At 40.9% G+C, this 26,266-nt stretch overlaps 2 protein-coding genes across 2 annotated transcripts; one reads left to right on the top strand and one right to left on the bottom strand.

Annotated features, from left to right (window-relative positions):
• The first annotated feature begins 3,711 nt into the window (after positions 1-3,711).
• On the top strand, positions 3,712-9,142 carry Mrps14 (mitochondrial ribosomal protein S14). Its single transcript, XM_038349421.1, has 3 exons — positions 3,712-3,819; positions 5,503-5,661; positions 8,705-9,142. The coding sequence occupies exons 1-3, from the start codon at positions 3,775-3,777 to the stop codon at positions 8,885-8,887; spliced, it is 387 nt and encodes a 128-aa protein (XP_038205349.1). The 5' UTR covers positions 3,712-3,774; the 3' UTR covers positions 8,888-9,142.
• A 2,825-nt stretch (positions 9,143-11,967) lies between these two features.
• Positions 11,968-22,735, bottom strand: LOC119828125 (calcyclin binding protein). The gene is made up of 6 exons (XM_038350198.2): positions 22,555-22,735; positions 18,020-18,236; positions 16,118-16,214; positions 15,614-15,713; positions 13,623-13,720; positions 11,968-12,300 (listed from the first exon to the last, which is right to left on the bottom strand). The coding sequence occupies exons 1-6, from the start codon at positions 22,573-22,575 to the stop codon at positions 12,144-12,146; spliced, it is 690 nt and encodes a 229-aa protein (XP_038206126.1). The 5' UTR covers positions 22,576-22,735; the 3' UTR covers positions 11,968-12,143.
• Between the last annotated feature and the right edge of the window lie 3,531 nt (positions 22,736-26,266).

The following is a 26,266-nucleotide window of genomic DNA, read 5'->3' as shown; positions in this document are numbered from 1 at the left end:
CTCTCATTGTGGCTCATGGGCTAGCCTTGAACCCCTGATCCTTCTGCCTCTGTCTCCCAAGAGCTGGGATTCCAGCTATGCACTAGCATCCTTAGTTTAGTTTGCCATTTTCAACAAGGAAACCCATCAGATCTACCTGGCTCCTGGGACTTGAAGTCTTTCTGGTCACTTCCTGGGAAGATCTGACCAAGGTCCTGTGCCTATCTCTAGACAGATATAATTCTCCTGACTGTTCTTTGGACACTGTAGAGATGACTTCTTGGCAATGTTCCTTGTCATAACATAATGCAGGATAAAAACATAGCCTACAAGGTGGGGGGGGAGATGTTTTCACGACTAGTTTTACACAAATAATGCTGATAAAGGTAGGAAGATCGCAGTTGGATGGCAGAGGGGTAGCCCAGCAAGTCCTCTCCAAAACGTTTCAGCATGCACTGCTGTCCAGAAAGGTATTCACTCAGTAAGACTATAGCGGTGGTATCAACAGCCAGCTCCAGACCAAGTTCCTGCAGAGATGTGGGGGTGACTGCCTGAGAACAAGATTGACAGGCAGCTGTTTGAAGAAAGCTTGATCTCTAAAAAACCTTTAATATGGAAGCATGAAAGCTTGAGGGCCAGTACTATCTTGAAGGCTTTTGACTTGTTTAGCAGCATACACGATCATCCATGCATGGAAATTATGAGAAGATTCTCAAGAAAGCCTCCAAATACATTCAAGAAGAGAGGGAGAAGATGCATTCTCCCCAGGCCTTCTCCTGGCAGACCCCACTAACAGACTTTTGAGCTGTTGGAGTTGCCGCAGAGGAGGCAGAGATGTGAGCAGCAGAAGGCAAACTAAAGAATTAAAAATCTCACTTCCACTCGGGATCTTTGTCTCCCCACTGGCTGAGGGCAAAGTGTTCCCACTTCCTTTCCAGAGCAGCAGGCCCTTGTATCTGGTGCCAAAGGCACAGTGCCATTTATACCCAGGATCACCTTACTGCAAGTCTACCTCTGGAGTGACTTCTCGTCACTCGGCATTTACTTTGTGTTCCCAGCTTTAGCAGGACTCTGGAGTCTTCTGACTCATTTCTATGAGAGCACGATGATGCATTTATCTTTTAAAAAATTCAAAGCCATTTAAAAAATAAGCATTTGGTTAGTCTGAGACAATGTTTATTTCACATCCATCACCCTTCATTGGTTCTCTTCATTCATTGGGCCAGTTTCCTAGGTGGCTTTAGCCTTCAAGTCATATGGTATCTCAGCTACTCCCCCAAATTACCAAAAGGCTTTTCTCTGGGTGAAGGATTTATTGCCTGTGGTTTTGCTGAGGAATCTCCCACTTTTCAATAAATTGCCAATTTTATCATTAAAAAATCTTAAGATTTAGCTCTGCTATTTAGTTTCTAAAACTGAAAACTCACTAAAAAATAATGTATACTGTTATTAAATGTATTCTCAATTAAAGTAGTATCTAATTCAATTTCCAGTTATTTTCTTTGGAGATTTTTCTTTTATCATGAATTACCTTGAATTAATTATTGGGAAAATATGGTATGTATTCATTGGACAAGTAAGTGAACCCAGTAGTTGGGTGCTCAGCCATCAAAGACATGCATAGTCTTACTACGCCTGATGTGTAATAGGCAGGTGCCATACTCATTTTAACTATAGTTTTGCTATAAATATAAGAGAAAATTCTGATAGGAATAATCTTGTATGTTGTCAACCTTTAACTATACAGACAAACTATGATGCACAGACAACATAGCTTGAATATGCACAGCATATTCAGCACACAGCACCTTAGGATTGGTTTGTAAAGTTGTGGCTTCTGGGTTAAACTTGCAAGGTCCGGCCAATATTTCCAACTCTTCCTTTATCTCTGTGTTCTTATTATGGGACTTCTGATGTCCTTCATTCTCAGGGGATTAAAAGCACTATACTTGGGAGAAAATTAAAAATATATATACTATGTTAAAAATGTAGCATTTAAAAGCTTAACTTTCAGAGATATTGTTAAGTATGAATATTGGATTTGATCTTTCAGATTTGTTTTTCGGCCTTTCAGGAATTCAATAATCCCACAGGTCTGTGCAATAATATAATTTTATAAAACTCATTTTTTTACTCCATAGTCTTTAAGTGTGTCTGTCTGACTTTTATGCCCCTTCCAAAAAAAACTTTGCTGAAATAGTAACACATCATTTAAACTATTCCTTTTTTCTTAATTGAAAATATTTTTTCATACAATATATTCTGATCATGATTTCCCCTCCCTCAAGTCCTCCCAGATCTTCCTACCTCCCCACCCATCTAACCCCAAACTCCTTCTTTCTGTCTCCCTTTGCAAAACAGGCATCTTAAAACAAGAAACAAGGTAATAAAGAGGTTGCAGTATACCCATATCTAGAGATGACTGTAGATGACGCCCTGTAGGGAGGGAAGGGTCTTAGCAAGGGTTTGAGACAGATGTCTGCCTGCTGCTGCTGGTCTAGAAGTTTTAGATCTTAGTGTGACAGGCAGGGGTTCCTGTTGTGTCTTCCTGTCCGACGGTTTCAACCACTCTTCCTAGTCCATTAGAAACGTTCAATAAATTGGAACGCCTAAAGAAAAGGCTCTCCTTCATCGGGATGTTCCTGTGTAAACAGCTCGATAAGCGGTTCCTCACCCAATTAACACTGAAGTAGGGGGCGTGGTCCCCAGCCCCTAGCATCCATCCCAGACTCCATGACCTGGGAGTTGCTTTTGTCTGGACTCCAAATCCCAGCATGCCAGGTCCTGACTCCTGACCCCTCCCCGGGAAGGGTCAGGACCACTCCCACAGGGTGTGCCCCACCCACACCCCCGTTTGCCCCTTTGGAATACCATTAAACGTGGATATTTTTTAATTTGACTTGTTTTGATTTGGCTTGATTGGGATTTTGTGTAGGCAGAGAGGAAACATTCCTAACAAGGAGGATGGCAGAAAGTACCCTGTACTAGACTGAAGACAGGAGATTTTCAAAGGCACACACATTCAGCGACAATAAAAGCTAAAACCGAAATTTCTGCAGCCCAGCCATGGATGCAGCATTCCAAATCAGACCGAACCAGACTGAATTAGGAAAAGCCCAGGTTTAATGGATAAGATGCACCTGGATGGTTATCCAGCCCTCCCCCGAGAGTAGGAGCGGAAAAGAGACCTGAAACCCACGCATCTGGATCTGGTGTCTGGTTCCGGGTGGACACTTTAAATACCCTGTGGGCGTGGTCTTGGGCATCTCCGGGGGAAGAGCAGTGTTTGACCAGCTTTCTGAGATGAGGCACGGTTTGGGGAGAGAGAGATGGGGTGACGGGGCTTGAGGTGGGGCTTTCACAAGAACAAATACGTTAATGGCCTTAATACAGATACAATGTGTATTAAAGCCCTAGACACTCACACAGAAACTCTACCAGCGCCACTGCCATCATCATCTCCATCACCATTACAGCAGAGATATAACACGTGCCACTTGTGCTTTCCGCTTACACGAGCAGGTTGGGCGGAGCCGCAACGGCCCGAACCCTTGAAGGAGAGACCGAGGACGCGCAGCCTCACTGCACCACCACTGCCAGAGTGGGCGGGCCGAGTGGGTGATTTGCCCAGGTTCCGTGAAATACCGCGAGAGCGCAAATCCCGTACCTAGTCCCGCCCTCCTTATAGGCTAAATCCCGCCCCGGGGCCGCCCTTTGAGACACAGGCCCCACCCCTCGCCCAATCTGTTTCCGGCGTCGTAACGCGGCGGTTGGTTGGCTGCTGAGTCGGGCAACATGGCTGCGTCCGTGCTGGGCTCGCTGCTGCGCACTTTCCGGCAGGTCAGGCGTTTGCCTTTCTCGCCAGCTCCCTTCTCACCCCTGAGCGCCGTGTCCCGTGGGTTCCCTTGTACCTGTCAGCAGTAATGCGCCCGGAAAAACCAATCCCAGGGCTCCTTCCATCCGCTTTCTCCTTCCGGCTTGGTTAGGAGAGGCCTAAGGGGTAAACGGGGGCCGTGATTGGAAAGCTAAGAGCTTGACTCCGGGTGTAAAGAACTGCGTGTAAATGGAAGGGAGTTGGCTCTCAGGGAGGACAACCAGAGAGTGTGGTGGCTTGGAAGCAGGTGGTGACAGAATTTCGAGTAGAGAGCAAGCCATTCCGCTAAAACTGAAAAGTTAATTAAAGAAAGGGCTGGAATTAGCTGTAGGTTTGAGGAGTGGCAGTGTTGTGATGCGGATAGAAACTGGGGGAAAATGGCAAAGGAAATTGGAGAAGTCTTGGAGACAGTTTTACTAGACAGAGCTATCAACCAGCGGGAGACCTGAGTTGTTGTTTACCATAAAAGAAGCAGCATCGTATTAGAAAGATACCATTAAATATAAGCAACAATGTTGTAGAGGGAGATCCTCTAGAGTGGGAAACATTGATGATAGGACAGGGAAGACTCGCTGGAGTTCTGCCTTTTTGCAAGCAGGAGGTGTCATAGGGTCTTGTGAATGAAATTTGATCTCAGGAACGAAGACAGGTCATGTACAGAAAAGTTTTGTTCAATAGAAATGTAATGCCAACCCCAGGGTGATTTACAGTTTTTCTACTATTTACATTGAAGTTAAAAGTAGGTGGAGTTAATTTTGGTAGCTAGTTTTGGTCAGGTATCTCATATTTTAACAAGCCATTATGAGACATTTACATTTCTCTGTTGGAAGTAGGTTTTCAAAATCTTATTTGCATCTTAAACTTAAAGCACATTGCAGTTGGGATGCTAAATTTTGCACCATAGTGGAAATGCAGTTGTTTCAAAAACAAAGTCGCTTGATATTTGAAATTTTAAGTGAAATACTATCCAGAGTTAGGTCACCAGTTGTGCTGCTAACAGCCATATCCATGGTTAGTGGCCGCTGTAAGCAGAGAGTTGACACAGGAGAAGGGTGTAGAGTGTAGTACAAATGCTGCTGAATGGACAGGTATGGTAGTGGAAGTTTGGAAATTCTCTTCAGATTGCCTCTGATTTTATATATAACTAAGGAACTTTGACATCATCAGAACTTGAGGGTGTGGGTGTAGGGGACAGTGATTTAAGAAAGAAGAACACTCCTCCAAATTGCCCTCGGATTTCCATGTGCTGTATGCACGTGCACACACAAATAAATGTAATAAGTCAGGTTTTTGGGTTTTTTTTAATATTAAATCTTGGTCTGATGAGCTGGCTCAGTGGGCAAAATTCTTGCTACCGAGCCTATCTAGGTCAATCCAAAGGCCCATGTGGTGGAGAGAACTGACTCATGAAAGTTGTCCTCTGACCTCCATGTATATGCCCATACACACGCACACATCTACAGAACTGATGCACAAATTTGTCCTCTGACCTCCACACACATGCCCATCCATGCATAATCACACATGTGCCTGCATATGTGTCAAACACATGTAATTTCTTTCATCGCTAAAAGTCATAAGCAGTAACTGAAGGAAATTTACATGGAAAAACACTTGCAGTACCCATGGTCCTTGTCTCTGTCTTTCAGGTGATTCCTCCATCAGTGTCAAGTCAAGTTCGAAGTTACTATGTAGATTGGAAAATGGTGCGTGATGTGAAGAGACGGAAAATGGCTTATGAATATGCAGATGAGAGGCTTCGGATCAATTCGCTCAGAAAGAACACCATTTTGCCTAAAGACCTTCAGGTTAGCCAGTTGAGTCCCTTTCTTTCAAAAAATCATTAATTGACATTTCAGATTCTTTTCGATGCTATTTTACTGCAACTTAGGATTAATGTAATTTCTGGAAAATAAGATCAAATACTCAAGTCAACATGAACAGCCTTAAAACCAACTTTGGTAAGTTTAGGATAAAGAACAGCTGTTTACTCCTTCTTGGTTCTTCAGCTATTTCATTATACAGTCCCTAGAGAGTACTAGTGAGTGGTGACCACATAGAAACTGAAAGTTCTGACAAAAGGTCTCCCAGCTTCATCCCTGTCTTTGAAACATCAAGGCATTTGGAGGCATTTCTAATGCATGGGCTGTGTGCTAAACACATGGCATGTGGTTCTTCCTCAGGACTTACCCTCCTGAATTCATGCCCCTTCCATGTCCATGGTTAGGTGGTCTCCCATTTAGCCTTCCTTTCTTGTCATATACGTCTGGCTAAATAAAAGGCATCAACCCTGTTTGGTCTCCTGCATCATACGGTTTTACGCTTAAGTGGTGACAGAGTACATGTACTGAAGAGGCTTGTAGGAAATTAGAAACTCAAGGCTACTTACCTTATTGAAAGTTCATGGAAACAAAATAAAACATTTATATAAACTGACAAAATGATTTAGTCTTTGTTATGTATTCTCCCCCCTCTCCCCTACTTCAGTTCTTAGAAGCAGGAATTCTCTGTATTTCTGGCTGTCCTGGAACTTGATCTGTAGGCCAGGCTGACCTCAAACTTAGAGCTCTGCCTGCCTCTGCTTCCTGATCTCTGGGATTAAACGTGGCTGTTTATTGTCTTTAAATCTCATCTGGTTTAAGTTAAAGACCAGAAAACTGAATTCCCATGGCCATTCTGTTGGAGCTTTTACTACAGTGGAATATCCACTTAAGGCAGTAAAGAAGAGGGCCTTGGGCAGCTCAGCGCAAGACAGCGTTGATCATGGAAGCAGAGAGTAGAATGGTGACTACCAAGAACTGGGGGTCAGCAGGGTTCAAGCTCAGTTGGTAAACGGGTATACACTTGGGGTATTAAGGTGAATAAATGCTATCTAAAATATAGCATAGTAGTCAGTAAATACTATATTCTTCGCTTGAAATTTGCTAATAGTAGACAGATATACACACACAAAATATGTGAGCCAAATGACATTGATTAGCTTGATTGTGGTAATCATCTCATAATATACATGTGCCAGTTTATAATAATTAAATATATACAAATTGTTTATTAAGCCACAGGGTTAATGAGTACGCTATTTATGAAGAATACTTCCCTTCCCCCCACACACACCAGAAGAAATGCCTCTAGTATTAGTACTAGCAGTAGCAGTATAGAAACTGAGCCATCCAAACTGATCAGGGCCATCTGATCTGTTAAATGTATATTCCATTTCCAGCAGGCTTTCCCAGCTTTCTTTTCTGCTTTCATTATCCTTGTCCCAGTACCATTTGTAAACTACCTTACATTTTTTGAGGACAGAGAATGGTATGCGTAGATAAGTGCACGTTCTTCTATAGCACTTACTGTGTTGACCTTGTGTTGTTTTATGTAAGTGTCCACATATTTTATAATGTCAATGAGTATAAGCTTTTGGACATCAGGACTTTTGAATGCTCAGTTATTTAATGGTTTTCCCAGGTATCATTGCAATTTTTGTTTTTTTTTTTTTTAAATGTTAGTGTACTTTTTCATGTCTCCCACAATGTATCACAGGGTCAGTGGTATGTGCTAATACATCTGACAAAGTGGTATGAATATACATATTATTTTCTTTTCTTTCTTTTTTTCTTTTTCTTGTTTTTGTTTTTGTCAAACAGGGTTTCTCTGTGTAACAGCCCTAGCTGCCTTGGAACTTGCTCTGTAGACCAGGCTGACTTTGAGCTCACAGAAATCTGTCTGCCTCTGCCTCCTGAGTGCACCATCACTACCCAGCAATACTCTTTTATGTAAGATTTTTACTGACATCCTGAGCTTAATCTGCCATACTTTATCCTCTCAATCACTTACTGATTTTATAGACATTACTTGTACAAGGTTTATGGACATTGCAAATATTTTTTTCATGTAAATCTTTATCACATTTATTTCTGTAATAGTCAGAATCTTAAGACTTTGAGGCTCTTGGTGATTCAACTTTTTACTAGTTTCAAACCATGGTCTTTCCTACTGTTTCATCAGCTCAGAGGTTTCAAACTTTTGTACTTCAAAAAATTATTATGTGTCTCTTTGGGGACAATAAATGCATCACATATTTCCTTCTAAATGACTTGAACATGGATGTATGGAGCAGCACTATTCACAATAGCTCAACACTGCATGCTACTCAGGTTTCCACCTGCTATAGATTAGATAATGGAGCCGGGCAGTGGTAGTGCACACCTTTAATCCCAGCATTCGGGAGGCAGAAGCAGGCGGATCTCTGTGAGTTTGAGGCCAGCCTGGTCTACAAGAGCTAGTTCCAGGACAGGTTCCAAAGCAACACAGAGAAACCCTGTCTCAAAAACCCAAAACAAAACAAAAAGATAATGGAATTCCAGCATACTCAACAAAACTAACACCAAGGAGACTAAGCATATTAATGACACATGGAACAGTGTGGGTGATCTCCCAAGCATATTGTTGAATAAAAAAGCCAAAAAATGAATAGAAAGAGGTCATATGAGCATATTACATACAGTCTACAACAGGGAAATGTGACCTTACTGTGTTAGTGAACCTGCTAGCTTTAGCCAGTGCCCCAAGAAGGGAGACACACAGATAAAGCCTTTAGGTGCTGATAGTGTCATTTTATAAATCAGTGCTGGCTACTCAGTGTATGTTGTTTATAAACATACACTGAACTTTGTCATTATGATCTCTGGGTTCTTGTTTTAATCTTTAAAATCATCTTGGAAAAACATCAAGCATTTCTGGTTTGTTCTTACTCAAGTTAAGGCTTACTATCACATCCAGTGTTTGCCTAAGATTCTAGCCCATCCTTCATTTGCTTTAGGCACTGAGTTGTGATCTATTATGATTTTTCCCTAGGAAATAGCTAGTGAAGAGATTGCTGCCCTTCCACGGGATAGCTGTCCTGTGAGAATCAGAAATCGGTGTGTTATGACGTCTCGTCCACGTGGTGTAAAGCGTCGCTGGAGACTTAGTCGCATTGTCTTCCGCCACTTAGCTGACCATGGGCTACTTTCTGGAATTCAGCGAGCAATATGGTAAATCAGTTTCAGAGCCTACTCAGCTGCCCAGGAAGCCAATCCTGGCAAAAGAGACTTTACTAATAGACTAAACCCTAGTTTTTATAGGGTCTGATATGTTTAACCTACCTGATACTGTCTGCAGTTAAATTACTTTTAGATTTTTAAATGAAGAAGTATGATTTCTGTCATTGAAACATCTTTCCTCTTGACTTTACAATAGGCATATTACTCCCATACAAGGCATAAGACTGGAATAAAAATATTTTCTGCGCAAGTATGTTGTTTTCCTTCAAGTTTGACGTTTACTAACAAAATAATGTAGTTTAATAGTGATTTGACAAAACACTGTTATAGACATTCCTTCTAATTGACAAGTTGCTTTTCTGTGGCATTGTAGCCTAGGCTAGTTTCCTTGGCCTACAGTTACTATCACTTTTGGAATAATAGATGGAGAACTAAAGAGGATATTTTAGATTATATTTAGTGTCACCTTTGTGTGACAGTGAATAAGAGAACTGCCAAGTAGTTTTTTGTTTCATCTGCATGTAATTCTGTGCTCCATGTGTGCCTGGTACTCAGAGGCCAGATGAGGGAATTGGATCCCAAATTATAAACAGTTGGGAATTAAACTCCAATCCCCTGGAAGAGTAGCCTGTGTTCTTAACCATTGAGCCATCTCTAGCTCCTAATTGTCCAACTTTTAATGCTTAATCAGTGAGTTCAGATAGGGATAGCCTGATCTTTGCAGTTAAAGCTCACCTTTGCCAGTGGCTTACATATTTTACTGATGACTGTTACCCTGATCTTGTTAAGGATTGTAGTTATTTTCTAATTCTGTCTACTCTAGCAGCTTCTTTCCTTGTAGAGAACTATCCCTATTAACAATTCCTATTAACAATTATGGAACAGAAAAAAATTTGGAATTATGTGTACAAAGAATTGGGAACAAATATTAACAGGACTTAACTTCGGTCCATTTCTGCTATGTAATTCATAGAAACATTTCTCACCATTCTGGAGAGTAGCAAGTCCTGATCAAAGGGCCAATCTATTTGGTGGTTAATAAGAGCTTGACATCAGAGGATGCAAAAGGGATGAACGCAGTCCTCCAGGAGCTCCTAGGGCACTGACCTCCTTCATGAAGCTATGGCCAGCCTTACTTCCTGAAGGCCCCAACTCTTTAATACCATGGACTGGGTGTTAAATTTCAGTATGCATTTGGAGACAACTATTTAAACAGTAGTATGCACATTGAAATTAGTATTAGTTATTCTTAATCATCTTTAGAATATTTTCATTTGTCCATCACTGAGATGGTTTCTAAGTATCATGCCACAATTAGTGGTACTAGTAATATACTGGAATTTTTATATATTGTGATAAAAGTAAACAAGCTGGTGACATTGAGTCGGTTTTTAAAGGTTATTTTTATTATTTTTCAATTATGTGTACATGTGTGGGTATTTACATGTCAGTGTAGTTGTCTGAGGCTGCCAGAGGTGCTGGATTCCCCTGGGAGGTGAATTACAAGTGGTTATGAGCTGTCCAATGTGGGTAGGGTGCTAGGAACTGAACTCTGGCCCCCTGGAGAACAGTAAGTATTCTCTACTGAGCCATCCCTCCAGCCCCCCACATTTCTAGAGATGGGAGAGGGCTCAGCATGAACAGCACTCACCGAGAACCACAGTTCAGTTTCCAACCCCAGGTAGCTCCAGCTCCACAATCCCTAGCTTTTCAAATTAAGATAGACTCTAGCCAGGTGGTGGCAGCACACACCTTTAATCCCAATACGAGCTCGCAGGAGGCAGGCAGGTCTATGTAAATTCTAGGCCTGCCAGGGCTAAACAGAGAAATCCTGTCCTGAAAAACCAAAATATTTAATTACAACAGATACTAACAATTTGAGCTAACCTTTTCATTCTTTTCCCATCTATGCATTTTCTAGTATGTTCTTAAATAGAAACTATTGGTTTCCCCAATGTAAGTTAAGGGTAGTATAGTTTTTCTTAGTACCTTTTTGGAACAGGGTAAACAAAAAAGTAGCATGCATAGCAAACATAATGGTTTGAGCTAGTCATACCTCTCACTATCTTCTCTTGTCCAGATCCACTGATCCTCTTCTTCCCTTTGGTTTTGGTGACCCAATGACTTTCATTAGGGTTGCTTATTAGAGCACTTACCAGTGGTTATCCCAGTCAAAAGAAAATATTTCTCCCAACTCCTATTTTCTTAAAAAAAAAAAAAATTTATTATGCACACAGTGTTCTGTCTGCATGTATGCCTACAGGCAAGAAGAGGGTACCAGATCTTATAGATGGTTGTGAACCACCATGTAGTTGCTGGGAATTGAACTCAGGACCTCTGGAAGAGCATTCAGTGCTCTGAGCTATCTCACCAGCCCCCAACTCCTCTTTTCTTATTTCTATGTAAGTTCTGACTTTTGCTTAATTCTTATTTATAGTTGTAGTGGTTCTACTTGTCTTTCCTTCTAGGCATCTAATTGCTTTCTTTTTGGTGGTGGAGCTTAACGTTTACACAGCATAGTCACCAATCCAGTCCCTTTTGCTGTCAGAATGTCATACAGTAGACGCAGTGACAGCCTAACTTTTCAAATATACTACAAAATAGATAGCAAAACTCATCTTTTACGTAAAGCTTCAACTTTATTGAACAAAGGAATAGATTAATTTTTAAACTTTTGCATCGTGGTTATATTTTTATAAGCCATCTGGTCCACGACAGTACTTACCAACATGTTTGTCTATTTTTTGTCATTTGTGTTTTTTTGATTTTATATGCATAAATATACTTAATTAGTAGTACATGGTAACGCGTGGCACACACACTGCTTAAGCTGGTAATAGCGGGAACAGGCCTATAGTAACTTGCAAGTTTGTGTACAAATTTGCATCTTATGCAAGAATTTTGGTTTTATTTTTACTTTAGTGGGAGATGATGTCAGTTTCAGATAGGCAAATATTTTTTTGTCTCAGCCAGAACAAAAGTAACATTTTCATTATGTAAGATTTCCTTCTTACATTACAGTAAGGAATACCATATAACCTTTTCTTAAACAAAATGACTAGGATGCTAATGGAGAACGTTTAATAAGTATTTTATTTAAATCAAATCCTCCAGTAAGAAATGGAGAATTTGCTGTTTTTACTTAGAAGGCTGTGTAAATAGTTATCTGTCAAATTTTATGTGCAGTTCAACAATATTCCCTTACTGGAAACATGAGCATTCCACAACACAGTTCCCAAAGGACTTAAGTCTCAAAATTCTGTGTCTTCTCTGGCCTGCTTCTCTCTAGATTCCACCCATGCTTTATTAATGGTTCGCTTCATGTCATCATCTCCATCTTCATAAATTTTCTTTAGAACGTTCATTAATCCCTCACTAGGATCTGTTTCAGCATCGTAGGAAGGCTTTCTGTGAAAAAGAAAACATTGAAAAATTGAAGCATGGAAAGACATTCTTCGATTTTAACTGGTAGGAAGTAGAAGAGTAGAGAAGGGATGCTGGAGTATACAACAACAGCATACCTAGGTTTGTCCTGGTCAAAGTGCATACCCACATATGCATAGCACACAAAGGAGAGAGCACCAAATGGCAAGGACTAACCATGTGGCAGTGAAATTTCAGAAGAAAATATGTAAGTGTGAATAATAGGTCTTCTAATTTGTTGATTTTTTACAAGCATGTTTCTTCACATTAAAAAAAAAAAAACCACTGAGGAAAACACTACAACATTACGGTATGGATACAGAAGGAAAACTAATGCATTTTAATTAGAAAAACCACTAAACTTGAAATCCATGGATTTGGGCCTTGTGTTGAGGCTATAGCCTTTATTAATGTAGTAAACAATTCTAGTTCAATGAATGTCCAAACAGAGCCAATGAGGTTTACATTTACTTTTTGAAATAGGTCTCATTATTTAAGCTCAGGCTTAAATCAACCCACACAAGTAGTCAAATATTCCTAACTCTAGCCTACCACTTCCCAAATGCATTCTGGCTACCAAAGGAGGAATGACAAAGATGAGTAACTGAGTTGGTACAGGCACTGCCAATTATAGGAACAAACTTAAAACGGATCCAAGTGGAAGTCATCTGATAAAATAGGAGTATAAAAGTAAATCTGGATGTGATAGTAAATGCATATACTCTCATTACTTGGGAGACAAAAGAGTTTTGAGCCACACAACAGAACTTTAAAAAAAAAAAAAGAAAAAGTATCCTTGTCACATAAAACCAATGATAGTGAAACCAACTACACTACTCCTAAGAGACACCTGAAGAATCAAGATTTGGGTAGCTGAACTCTTCTTGAAATTCCTAGAGCAGAATTATTTACGATCAAGGCCAAAGTATCTACAGACACACCAATATGCCCAGGAATAAAATAATGCTAAAGAACAAACGATACAATAATTGTCTTAAACTGGCCCTTGCCCCCTCAAATAGACTCTTAACAGGCTGGGCATAGTAGTGCACAGCTTTAATCCCAACACTCAGAAGGCAGAGGCAGGTGGGTCTCTTGTTAGTTCAAGGCTAGCCTGGTAAGTTCTAGGAGACCCAAACTACATACTATAGAGACCCCGTCTCAAAATAGAAAGGTTCCGATAGTTGAAAGCAGATATAAACAGGCTGACCAGAAGTCATCAGTAGATAAACAATTTGCTTGTACAACTATGATCCATAAAGTGAAACCATAACCCCAGATAAAAGTAGTATAATTATTAAACTTACTCTTTCTCTTTGCATTCTTTTTCCACCTGAGTTAAGTAGTCCCATCGTGTGTTTTCTGCTTTCTTTCTACATAAGATGATAACTGTATCAGTCTTGACCTGGAAGAAAAGGAGTGGGAGCTTGTAAGCATACATATTTACAAAATGCTAATTTACCCAATTAAATGCTTAGTATGTTAACACTCATTCTTGATGCTATTATAGGCTGGAATACAAACAAGTGGAAACCCAAATACCTTCAATGCTAATGCCATCAAGACCCGAAGACAGGGTTGAGGATATGGTTCAGGTAGAGGCTTGCTCAGAATTCATGAAGCCCTAGGTCTGATTCCTACTATCACATAAAACAGGGCATTGTCTCACTTGTAACTCCAGCAGGGTCAGAGACAGAATTATCAGTTCCAGGTCATGTTTACCTTCTTTGTGGAATGGGTCTGGGCTACCTGAGACCCTATTTGGAAAGTCTCTCAGGCTGAGCCTACCTATGTTCAGTAGGTAAAACTTACGTGCATATGTGCATATTTAGTGTGTCAACTTGACAAGCTGAGGTATCTAGAAAGAGGAACCTCAATTGAGAAAATGCCTCCATCAAATGGCCCATTGGCAAGTTTGTAGGGCATTTTCTTGATTGACAGAGAGTGTAACACCTGTGCAGGTAGTCTTGGGTTGCATAAAAAAGAAGGCTGAGCAAGCCTCAAAGAACAAGCCAGGTTGCTTACTCCCTGGCCTCAGCTTCTACTCCTGCCTTGAGTTCCCTTCATGACTGACTATGATATGGACATGTTACTTTTGGTCTTGGTGTTTCATGACAGCATGTCATGCAAACGTGAGGACCAGAATTTAGATATCCAGAACCGAGGTAAAAAAGCCAGGAATGGTCACATATAAGTGTAGTCCCAGCACTCCTTGGTGAGATGGAGACAGGAAATCCAAGAAGCTTGTGGGCCAGGTAGCCTGGTGCATATAGTGTTGAACCAACACGAGACTGTCCCAAACAAAATAGAAAGTAAGGACTGATCTTCTCATCTCCATATATGCATCATGGTGTGTGTACATATATATATACATACACACACACATGTGTACGTGTATGTACACATACACGCTCACAAACGAGAATGTTAAATGTTAATGGAAGTATGGAAAGAACATCTTAGAGGGGCTTCTCTGGGACAAAATGTGAAGTAAGAGAAATGTAAGAACTAAAAGGAGGACACCATAGACAGCAGCACAGCAGAAACAACAGTTCCTAAATTAAACAGTTGTGCTGTGATGAACGGACTGGGTGAATCTTGGTGATTTAAGGAAAAATAGAGGGTAAAGTGTCCGAAGGGAAACAACTTTGAACTCAATGGTCAGTTAACTCTTTGATGCTAACAAATGAGCTACAGCGGTGAGAACTGGCTACTTAACACATTGCTTTTATTACTGCCTTTAAGCAAATACATAACATGGAAGAATTACATGTCTATACATATCTGATATATTAAACATCACTTTTTGAATTGGTAAGAAAAGAGGGATTGTATGAGTCTAAAAACTATAAGCACAGGTTTTGTTTTTAATGAAAACTTCCCTGTTTTTTATTACCTCAACAATTAAATTAAGTACTCAGAGATCCTTATATGCACCACAAATTTACATATAATGTACCTAATACTATACTATTTGTGTTAGTACTTCCTACTTATTTATCAGTATACCATTCCTACTTGAAATTACCTGCTGTACAAATGGGCAAAATAAGACAAAGAACTGCCAGGGGGTCACAACTACTAACCTAAAACATTTCTACTTAATTTTAATAATTTTCTTAGAATAATATATTCTACAATGAACTGGTAAACTTTCTTCAAAAGGACTGCACTTTACTGGTACCACATACAGCAGAAAAGTTTTAGTTCATCTCTTTCCTAAGCCAGTGAGATTCAATTTAATGAAATTTTTATAATGCTTTAACACTCCCTTCTACCCCCCCCCCCCCATACTTACTTTTTTGGAACTGCTTTCCACGGAGATGGGTTTCAAAAGATTATTCACAATCATAGAGTAATTCTTGCCATTGAGATTTTTTACCAAAAGATCAAATGACCTATACAATACAACAGGAAATGCATTATCTTTCTGGTTCTATGACAGGCACTCTGCGGTTCTCAACCTTCTTAACACTGTAACCCTTTAATACCTCATGATGTGGTTACCCCAAACCACAAAATTATTTTTGTTGCTACCTCATTACTGTAATTTTGCTAATATTAGGAATCACAATAAAAATATATGTGGAATATTTGGTATGCAACCTGTGAAAGGATCATTTGACCTTCCAAAGAGTGACCCACAGGTTGAGAACCGCTGGATTAGTACATAGACTTGGTTGTTCTACTTCTTTAGAGTATAGATAACTCTTAAGTTGTAGCAGAAATTTGGAGCCATACAGAAGACAAGATTACTATGATAAGGCAATGACTGCTGTACTTCCAAGTAACAAGAACTCACCTTTCTGTGAAGTGTACCTGCACATTCTCAGTGGGAACCTGATGAACTCCAGTTAAGGTAATGTAGATTTTCACAAACTTATCTGATTGATCCCATCCTAGCAAAACAAAGATGGAACAGGCATGTCTGAAGCTATCTATACAACATGGCGTATCACAAAACTCAGTTGTAGGAGCTGAAAGATGGCTCAGCAGATAAAAGCACTGGCTGTTCTCCCCAGAGAGCCTGAGTTCAAAGCCCAGCACCAGCATGGCAGCTCAAAGCATTGGCAACTCTAGTCCCAGGGCATCACACTCTCTTCTAGACTCTGTGGCATGCAGGTGATGCAGACATGCATTCAAACAAAACACCCGTACACATAAATGAAATTTAGAAAATAAAACTCAGTAACGGAGTTTTCCTGTTACTCCACTAACAGAGACATGAAAAAAAATTCTTAAGATGAGTGGATAGATAGATGGCAACTGTCTGTAACTCCTGTTCCAGGGGATATGACACCCTCATATAGACATACATGCAGACAAAACACCAATGCACATAAAAACTAAAAAGCAATCATTAAAAAAAATCCCAGTACAGAGAAGCTATGTCTCAAAACAGTACTATTCCTGAAGATAGGCACCCAACAAGTGGATCAAAGTAAAATCAGTTTCTCAATGCAAAGCCCATGATCCTTTTCTTCATCAGAGCAAAACTAAAATCTTTCTTTAAAAAAAAATTAAAAATTCCTCACCAGAGTCTTAACCCTTAACCTTGGGCAGGCCTCTACCACTAAGATTTCTTTTCTGTTTTGAGAAAGATCTAAACTGCCAAAGCTGGTCTCAAATTTACAATCTTCCTACCATGGGCCATTATGCCCAGCAAATACACAAAGATTAGCTTATTTACCTGTTTTGTTAAATAATTTTGTCCTCAATCTAAAACCTGATAGATCTTGCCATGGTGGCACACACTTATAATCCCAACACAGAAGCAGGAGAACCAGGAGTTCAAAGTCATCATCAATGAAAATGAGTTCACGGCAGCCTAGCCCACATATTCAGATCCTGTCTCTGGGAAATTAACAATTATACACTAAGCTAAACATCAATAGTTTAATTCAATAACTATTTCTACTTCCCTTACCAGTCTAAAAAAATGCAATCCCAGTCCTTTCAAGCCATAGAATGTAAGTTTAAGATTCCAGTTCCTAAGCATAGCACCATGATTGCGCACAGCTAGGCTCCCAGCTACTTGCGAGGCATACGTGGGAAGATCTCTGGAAAACGGTCTAGATGACATACCAAGATGCCTGGCCTCAAGATAAAAGTAGAAGTAGCCTGGTAGCACCCAACTGTGACCCAGCACTCAGGAGGAAAGGCATTAAGATCTCCACAGTTCAAGGCCAGCATGGGCTATATATAAGCAACTGTCTCACACCAAAAAGGAAAAGCCCAAATAAATAGATTTAAAAAAATCCTAATTCTTCACCATAAATCTGTTACACAGTTCAAGGCCAGCATGGGCTATAAGCAACTGTCTCACACATAAAAAGGAAAAGCCCAAATAAATAAATATATTTAAAAAAATCCTAATTCTTCACCATAAATCTGTTACACAGTTCAAGGCCAGCATGGGCTATAAGCAACTGTCTCACACATAAAAAGGAAAAGCCCAAATAAATAAATAGATTAAAAAAAATCCTAATTCTTCACCATAAATCTGTTAATTTGGTCTCCCAATAAGTATAGTATCTAACACCATTTATATATATATATATATATAATAGTATCTAACCCACACCAAATGTCAACATTAAAAAAAAGCAAAAACCACATACAAAAAGTATATGTAACACAAATATATTATGGGGTAGTTACTTCTGCTGGGCAGAGCACTAGGTTGCAGTGGAATGGGCCTTACCATAATTACTGATTTTCACAGTGTATCCTGTTGTAAGTGGAGCAACCACAGCAGCTGGCTTTTCACTGTCAAGTTCTGGTTTCTTCTGTGATTTCTGCTGCATCTTGTTCTTTATTTCTGTCTCAATCTTGGACTTTTCACTTGTAAGAGCGTCATGTACTCTTTTCCTAGTGCACTTTTCCAGCAACACTTTGACCTCTTCCAGGTCCTTCTGCAACTGTGTTAAGGTGTAGAAGTAAGTTAGGACAAATAAGGCCTACCACCCAATCCAACTGACTGAAGAACAAAATAAGTTCATTTTTTAAGAGTTGCAAACTTCCTGGTCTACAAGAGCTAGTTCCAGGACAAGCTCTAGAAACTACAGGGAAACCCTGTCTCGAAAAACCAGAGTTGCAAACTTAATTATTTCTTCTTGTTCAATGAATTGAAAATAACTCAGACTTTCTTTTTATTCAGGGAAAAAATCTTATCTGGTGTAGGACAATTCTCCTTCTACAACATTAATCAGTGATTGTCTTTACTTTCCAGTTTGGTAGGCTAATACCTGCCTGTTTTAGAAAAATACAAGAATAGAAAAAAAAAACCCGTTCATAGGTATCCTTTGTAACACCAAGTCTAGGCATCAAATATTAGAGAATTTGACAGTATAGTAAAAGATAGGAGAATCCATCTAACTGGGAAAAGTGAAGGCAACTTCGCTGAGGTACCAAAGGCTACACTTTCAGTGATTGGTTTTCAATGATTTTCCTATCTCAGATTTGAATTTTTTAAGACAAAAGATAAAAAATAAAATAGAACCAGCAAGATGGCTCAGGGCACTGCTAAGCCTGATACACCGAGATCAATATCCAGGATCCAGGGAAAAGGAGAATCCATAACAACCAGTCAAGACCTCCTGATCTTGTAATAAATAATGTAATGTAAAAAAATTATTCTGCTTCTAAGAAAACTCTTGTTCAGCAGTTGGGTTGATATTTTGGTTAGAATCTGAGACCAAGAAAGAAAACCTTGGCTATCTAGGCCCTTATTTATAACTCTTGGAAATTGTTTTTGCAAATCTGTTCTTTCCTTGTCTGCCAATACATCAGATAAGTCTTCTAGTTTCTAGACAGACATTTATGATGCTGTGGAACTTCATAAGATAATGCTAGAAAAATCAATGGGCAGGGGCTGGAGAGATGGCTCAGTAATTAAGAGCACATGTTGCTGTTTAGTTCCCACCACCAACATCAACAGCTCATAGACTCCACATCTAGGGTATCTGATGCCCTCCATGGCCACCTGCACACATGTGGCATATACAGGCAGGCATGCACACACACAAATATTGGGCTAAATATTTTCCCCAAACATCATCTGGTATCTGTGAGTAAATGCTTAAGATTTTCTGCCTTGGTACTAGGAAACCTGACCATAAAAACAACCTTACTTAATACCTTTCATACTAAATAAAAGGCTTAATGTTAAAAGTCTTTAAATGACCCATTTACAACTGAAAGTGAATAACAGAAAACCACAGTCAAAATGCAGAGGTGTGGAGTCTGAAGACTCAATGGATATATCTACAACATAACTAACTCCCTGACCTAAGGCAAGTGTGGAAGAGGTCAAGACTGGACAAGCCAAAGAATCAGGGAGTTTGTTGTGAGATTGTCTCCTATAAATATCCGAAGTTACACCCACCCCCAAAAAGTCTCACCAGCAGGACTGCCTACACATGAACTGAACAAGGACAATAGGCATGTCAAAAAGAACAAGGAAACCATGATGTCTCAACTCTACACAAAGAACTAGGGGCAAACAAGAGAGGCTGCGAGCATGAGAAAGTCTTCCCCAAGGAAGAGGACAGACTTGAGCATGTACATACAATGAAAAAAAGAAGCCATGAAAATGAAAGAGAGCAAATGGGAGATTGGAGGGAGGAAAGGGGAAATTATGTAATTTATTATGATCCTATTTAAATCTTTTAAATGCTAGGTATTAGTAAAAAGTTAGCTAGCCTTCTTTTTATAATGGCAATTACTCTACGGCCTTTATGATCTACTTGTTGTACTTCTAACAGTTTCTAAAAAGCACAGCAGTGACGCTCCTGCCTACAATCTCAAGACCCAACACTGCACTCATCTTTTGAATATAGACTCAAGGCATTTCATTCAAAATAATATGTCAGTGGCTTCAAAATTCATGTGGATTCTAAATATCAAAAGTAAAGCAAGAACATACTCCCAGAATATGGATTTACTTAAGAGAAAGGAGACATCAAATCTAGGTTTTGCTTTTGACTGTAATGGGAATCCTATTTCTAGCTGATGCATAGCAGAATTTCCAGGCCCTCTTCATGGCCAGTTTTAGCTCTAAAGTACTCTTTAGTAAGGTATCAACTGAAGTGTCTTCCAGAAGAATCATTGTTTGGCTTTTCTATTTGCAGCCCTGAAACCAACAATAGTGCAGGTTCTGCATCCAAACTTTAAGGTGACCGAAAATGATAAAGCAGTTTTCTATCTACTTTATCCCACTTTTTCTTGCTTTCTTGACACTTATTTCTTTTCTATCTGTGAACATGTATTTTCGTTTGAATCTATTTCCTAGTTGTTCACTAGGGGCCTTAAAACCAACGTGCTTAGCCGGGTGGTGGTGGCGCACGCCTTTAATCCCAGCACTTGGGAGGCAGAGGCAGGCGAATCTCTGTGTTCGAGGCCAGCCTGGTCTACAAGAGCTAGTTCCAGGACAGGCTCTAAAACAGCTGCAGAGAAACCCTGTCTCGAAAAAACAAAAAAAGAAAAAAGAAAAAGAAAAAAAAAAACAAAAACCAACGTGCTTGGCCTGGCAGCACACCTTTAGTCCTACCACTTTGGAGGGAACGGCTGGCGGATCTCTGAGTCTGATGACCATGCCAAGTCCAAGTCAGGACTATTTATTGAGTCCACCTCCGCAAACAAAATGCTCAAAATGGGGAAAGAACCCAACTTTCCCCCCAAAGACATGCAACTGGACACCAGGTACACACACAAAGACGTATCACATCTAGGGAGGCACACAACAAATACATAAGGTGGTATGGATTTACCACACACTCAGTGGCATTGTATGAACAACAAAACACCCAAGAAAATAACAAATGCTATTGAGTATATGGAGAAATACTATCTTTTATGCAATTCTTGTGGAAATGGTAGTGTCCCAAGACTTGTGTTAATATCTGGCAACTGCATAGACTAAAAACATGCCCATAAAACTTGTTTACAAAGATCCAGAGTAGTCAAAGTGGAGAAAGATGTGTGTGCCAACAGCTGAGTGCGCTCTATCTGTACAATGGGTATTTTCAACATAAAAGGAATGCTGTACTGATATATCACTCACAGGTGTACTGATAGATCACACATGAACTGGAACATGCAAGGCACCAGTACAGCTAGCGCCTTATCCAACACTTCATATATTTTTTTGAGGAATGAACATATTCTGCAACTAAATAACACGGTTGCACAATAGAACTGTGCACCTGACTGTGACTTAATAAGGTGAATTTTGTCCCGAAAGGAAAATGGGCCCTTATATGCATATCCCCAAATCTAAAGTGGAGTTCCTTGCTTTGGAGAGGGTTACTCCTAAACTACCTGTGTGAGCAACTGTTAAGCTGCTCTAGGCGCCAAGTGAGCACATGGTGCTCGAGGCTACTTACTTGTGGGAAGATACCCACGTTAATACTTTAACATAACTTCACTTTTCTGCCTTTAAAGTCCATGTCTTGCTTTTCAAAGTGAGGAGGGAAATTTCCGAAAAGCAAATATTAACTGATAGCCAACGCTTCTGTGAACACAATATACCTAAAACTCATATAGACCAGAAAACGAGCAATTCAATCATTCCTATTTTGTAGCTGAGTAAAGCTTGAGGATCCAAAAAAGTCAAGTCTCCCACGCTCATAGTTTACAGACCTAAAAATACAGACCCCACGCAATTTCCTACCATTACCTACAATTAAATTTCCAATTATTTTTTTAATGCGTTTATTACATAAAGATTGGTAGAGCGCTTGCCTAGCATGTGCAAGGCCTGCAGGTCCTCCACCGGCGCTGCTAAATAAATGACTAAAGTGAGTCGTAAGCACTGCCCTGGACGTTTAGAAATAACACAGAATGAATAACTGCCCGGTGGAATGAATGCGGCCCCAAATATCACGGCTAGTCGTGGAAGCTCAGGAATTCCTCCCAATTGCCCTCTGCTCGGAGCTACCAGCTTCTGCAGCGAGCTTTGATTTAACGGAGACTCCTGTTCCCTAGCCGGTCACCGGGAGCCGAGAGGACCTCAGGCACACGAGAGGGGACCCCACCCGGGAGCCTAGCACGACTCGCGCCAGCAGCGGGGCTCCTGACACACCCCCGACCTTCCAACCGCGGCCGGGCGAACGGGGCCCAGGCAGGTGGCGGCGTGGAGGCCGCGGGCCCGCGACAGAGGCAGCGCTGAGGACACGAGCCCGGGGAAAGGCGCGGCCGCCGGGCGGCGCGGGCCGGAGGGTCGAGGCCGACCCCTACCTCCTCCAAAACGGAAGCCATGGTGTGGCGTTCGGGCCCGAGGCCGGAGTTGCACCGGTGCACCGGAGCTGACAGGAAACGCAGAACACGGCACCCGAGAGCGACGCAGCGCCAGCAGCGAACTACACCGACCCGGCGCAACTAGGCGGCCCGCCCTCCGCACGCGACGCCTCTGGAACCTTCGCGAGGCTCCGCCGCCAGTTCTTGAAGCCCCGCCCAGCTCCGCCCCGCCAAGTCTGGTCCCGCCCTCCAACCAGGTCTCCTAGCAACGCTCAATTCTCGCGAGATATCGAATGCTCAAGAAGCGTCACGCCTTTTCCTCTCCGCCCCGGCAACGTAGACGTCATTCCGCTACGGCGTAGCCTGGCTGCGCAGTCGCAGCTGCGATCCACCGCCTGACGTAGCCGTGGAACTAACGGCCAGCGGTTTGGGGACCCCGGGGGAAGTGTTTAGAGTTGCGCTGCTTCCGCCGCTAGGACTCTGGGCTCGCTGGCCGCCATCTTGTCTTTAACTACTGTGAGATGCTGGGCGGAAAGAACAAAGCAGCGAACTCAGAGCAGCACAGTTAGGTCCAGAAAGGACGGATATGTTAAGGGAGGAAGGCTCTTGAAGAGAACTCTGGTTTTTAGCTGGGCATGGGAATTCTGGAAACGTCCTGTGTCTAGCACCTTTGACGTGGCGCCATCTTGTAGCACTTTAGGAAGGGTTGCACGGGCCATGTGACAGACTCTTAGGCGCCTTGGTGGAAAGGTCTTCAGTGGCCAAAATTTTGATTTTGCCTTTCCTTTATAAGCGGTTGAGACAAGATTTCCAGTGCCTTCGCCTCAGTTATTTTGTAGTTTTCAGGGTTTGGAGTAAATTATACTATGTAAGAATCGTAGAGGAATTCTTAGAAGTATATTTTGGTTATAGCAACCCGAATAATAAAGCCCCAGCTTTTACTATTTAGTTTCAAATTATCTTAATATCTGACAGTATAGAGACATCTATAACAGTTGAAAACATAAACAGTACCCATTGAGAGGTCAAGCAACTGCTGTCAGCTTTATATATGCCAGGAAAGCGATTAGAATAAACAACTCTGAAGGAAAATGCTGCTATACTATACAGTACACTAGTGCAATTACACTACATTGCAATATTCGTGAATATATCGCACAAACTTGTACAAAATCACTTATCAGGTGGGAAAGCACATGGTACTTAGTTGCTTTTAAATAAAAGTTTCAAACCACCATTTCCATGGCCTGTAGCATTAAAAATGAAACCCATCTTTTTCTGAAGAGAAGACTGCAATGACTGTGTTGTCTCTTTAAGAGACAAGCCACGCCCACTCCCTCTCCCACCCGCTGACGCATGCTCATCTTCAGCTTTTGGCCTGAGCTCTCTCTTTTCCGTATTCCTCTCTGAGAGGCAGCTTGGGGACCAAAAGTATTTCTGCTGCCTACTGCTGCCGGGGATCCTGCAGCATTTTTAATTTTTCCATTACAAAGACAATGAGAAAACCTTTTGAGGTTTGAGTATTTGAATAATTAAAAAAGAAAGAAAGAAAAGGAGGACATGACTACTAAAGTACAGAGAGATTTTTATTATAGATATAAGGAGAAAGCAGGCAGAGGGAAGAGTCCAGGCTGAACATGGCCAGCAGACTGAACCAGACCACCAGAGGAACTACCATCAGTCGGCTTGGGCCAAAAGACCTGTATAGCAAAAATTACTGAATTGTATAGAGATTAGGGGTAAGGGATCCAGAAACCCAGCCACAGTGAGGGAGAGGTTTAGGGTAGGGGGTAGGGTGAGGAGTGCTGGTAGGAGCCACAGGTACTGATTGAGACTTGTCCCAGGTTTCTTTGAGACCTAACTATTGTTTCTTGATTTGGGTACAGGTTATAGTACTATGAGTTGTAACATAAATGTTGCAAGGTTGGTTTGGTAACCTATGGTCTAGAAGAGAAATTTTCAAGGTGACAAAGTGTTAGTGTAACAGGGAGCCCACCGGAGAATACCACTCTGACATAGTTAGTAGCTAATTCAAAGTCTTGTTTCCAGGCGGATAGGACTACACTCAGGTATTTGCGACCCTAGTGTAGACTTGGATGCTTAGGGTAAGTACTTTTTAAATGCAAAACCACATCCTCATATCTCAGCAGATGCAGGGGGAGGTTTTGTGCAAGCAAACAGTTTAACAGAAGCTAAGTGGTTAGCTGGAAGTAGAGATTTACACAAATAGGCAATCTTACCAGAAGCTAATTTAGCTGGGGCATCTTGACCTTGAGTTCCTAGAATAAGATTGTCTTAGTTAGGGTTTCTGTTTCTGTGAAGAGATACCATGACCATGGCAACACTTATAAAGGAAAACATTTAATTAGGGCTCACTTACAGTTCATTATCATCATGGTGGGAAGCATGGTGGCCAGCAGGCAGACATGGTGCTGGAGAGGAGCAGAGTCCTCCACCTTGATTCACAGACAGCAGAAGGAGGCTGTGAGCCATGCTGGGTATAGCTTGAGAAGATAAGATCTGAAAGCCCACATCCACAGTGACATACTTCCTCCACTCACTATGGCAACCATTCCTATTTAAACTACCACAACGATCAAATTCTAGTTAAACATAAAATGGTTTTAACAAGAATACAAGATGGATGGAACTGGAGAGATGGCTCAGAGGATAAGAGCACTGGCTGCTTTTTCAGAAGTCCTGAGTTCAATTCCCAGCAACCACATGGTGGCTTACAATCATCTGTAATGAGATCTGGTGCCCACTTCTGGCATGCAGGCATATAGGTAGGCAGAATACTGTATACATAATAAATATTTTTTAAAAAAAGATGAAGGAACCTCTGTACTGTGTTACCATGTCAAATTACTAATTGACTCTGGGAGATGTATAAGGATCACCTGAACTCTAGTCCTAGTCCAGCCTGCACAAATTAGCAAGATCCTATAAGAAGTGAAACTAACATATGTATGTTTTATTATATTTCATTTTTAAAGTGTTCAAACATTAACTAGAAGTGAGGACGGAAGTAGGAACAAATACTCTGTTGCACTACATAGAAGTGTCACCTGTCATCTTACTTGCTTAGGCTCAAGAGTCATATTGAATCTTCCATCTAAAGCCTTACTTCATGTTCTGAAGCAAGTTCTGTCAACTTAATCTTTAAAATGGGTGGAAACTCAAACACTTCTCCCACGCTTTACTGTTATCTGCTCTCATTGTTAAGGAGTTGATGTACACATTATAAATTGGCTAAGCATGAAATATCTTGGGGTAACTCTAACCAAGGAAGTGAAAGATCTATTTGACAACAACTTTAAGTCTTTGAAGAAAGAAATTGAAGAGGATACCAGAAAATGGAAGGATCTCCCTTGCTCTTGGATTGGGAGGATCAGCATAGTAAAAATGGCAATTCTACCAAAGGCAATCTATAGATTCAATGCAATCCCCATCAAGGTCCCATCAAAATTCTTCACAGATCTTGACAGGACAATAATCAACTTTATATGGAAGAACAAGAAACCCAGGATAGCCAAAACAATCTTATACAATCAAGGAACTTCTGGAGGCATTACCATCCCTGACTTCAAACTCTATTACAGAGCTACAGTATTGAAAACACCTTGGTACTGGCATAAAAACAGAGAAGTCGACCAATGGAATCGAATAGAAGGCCCGGATCTTAACCCACAAACCTATGAACACCTGATTT

Source organism: Arvicola amphibius, chromosome 12 (assembly GCF_903992535.2).
Source record: "Arvicola amphibius chromosome 12, mArvAmp1.2, whole genome shotgun sequence".
NCBI classification, from domain to species: domain Eukaryota; kingdom Metazoa; phylum Chordata; class Mammalia; order Rodentia; family Cricetidae; genus Arvicola; species Arvicola amphibius.
Note: the sequence above shows the minus strand (reverse complement) of the source record. Positions and strands in the feature narration are given on the sequence as shown.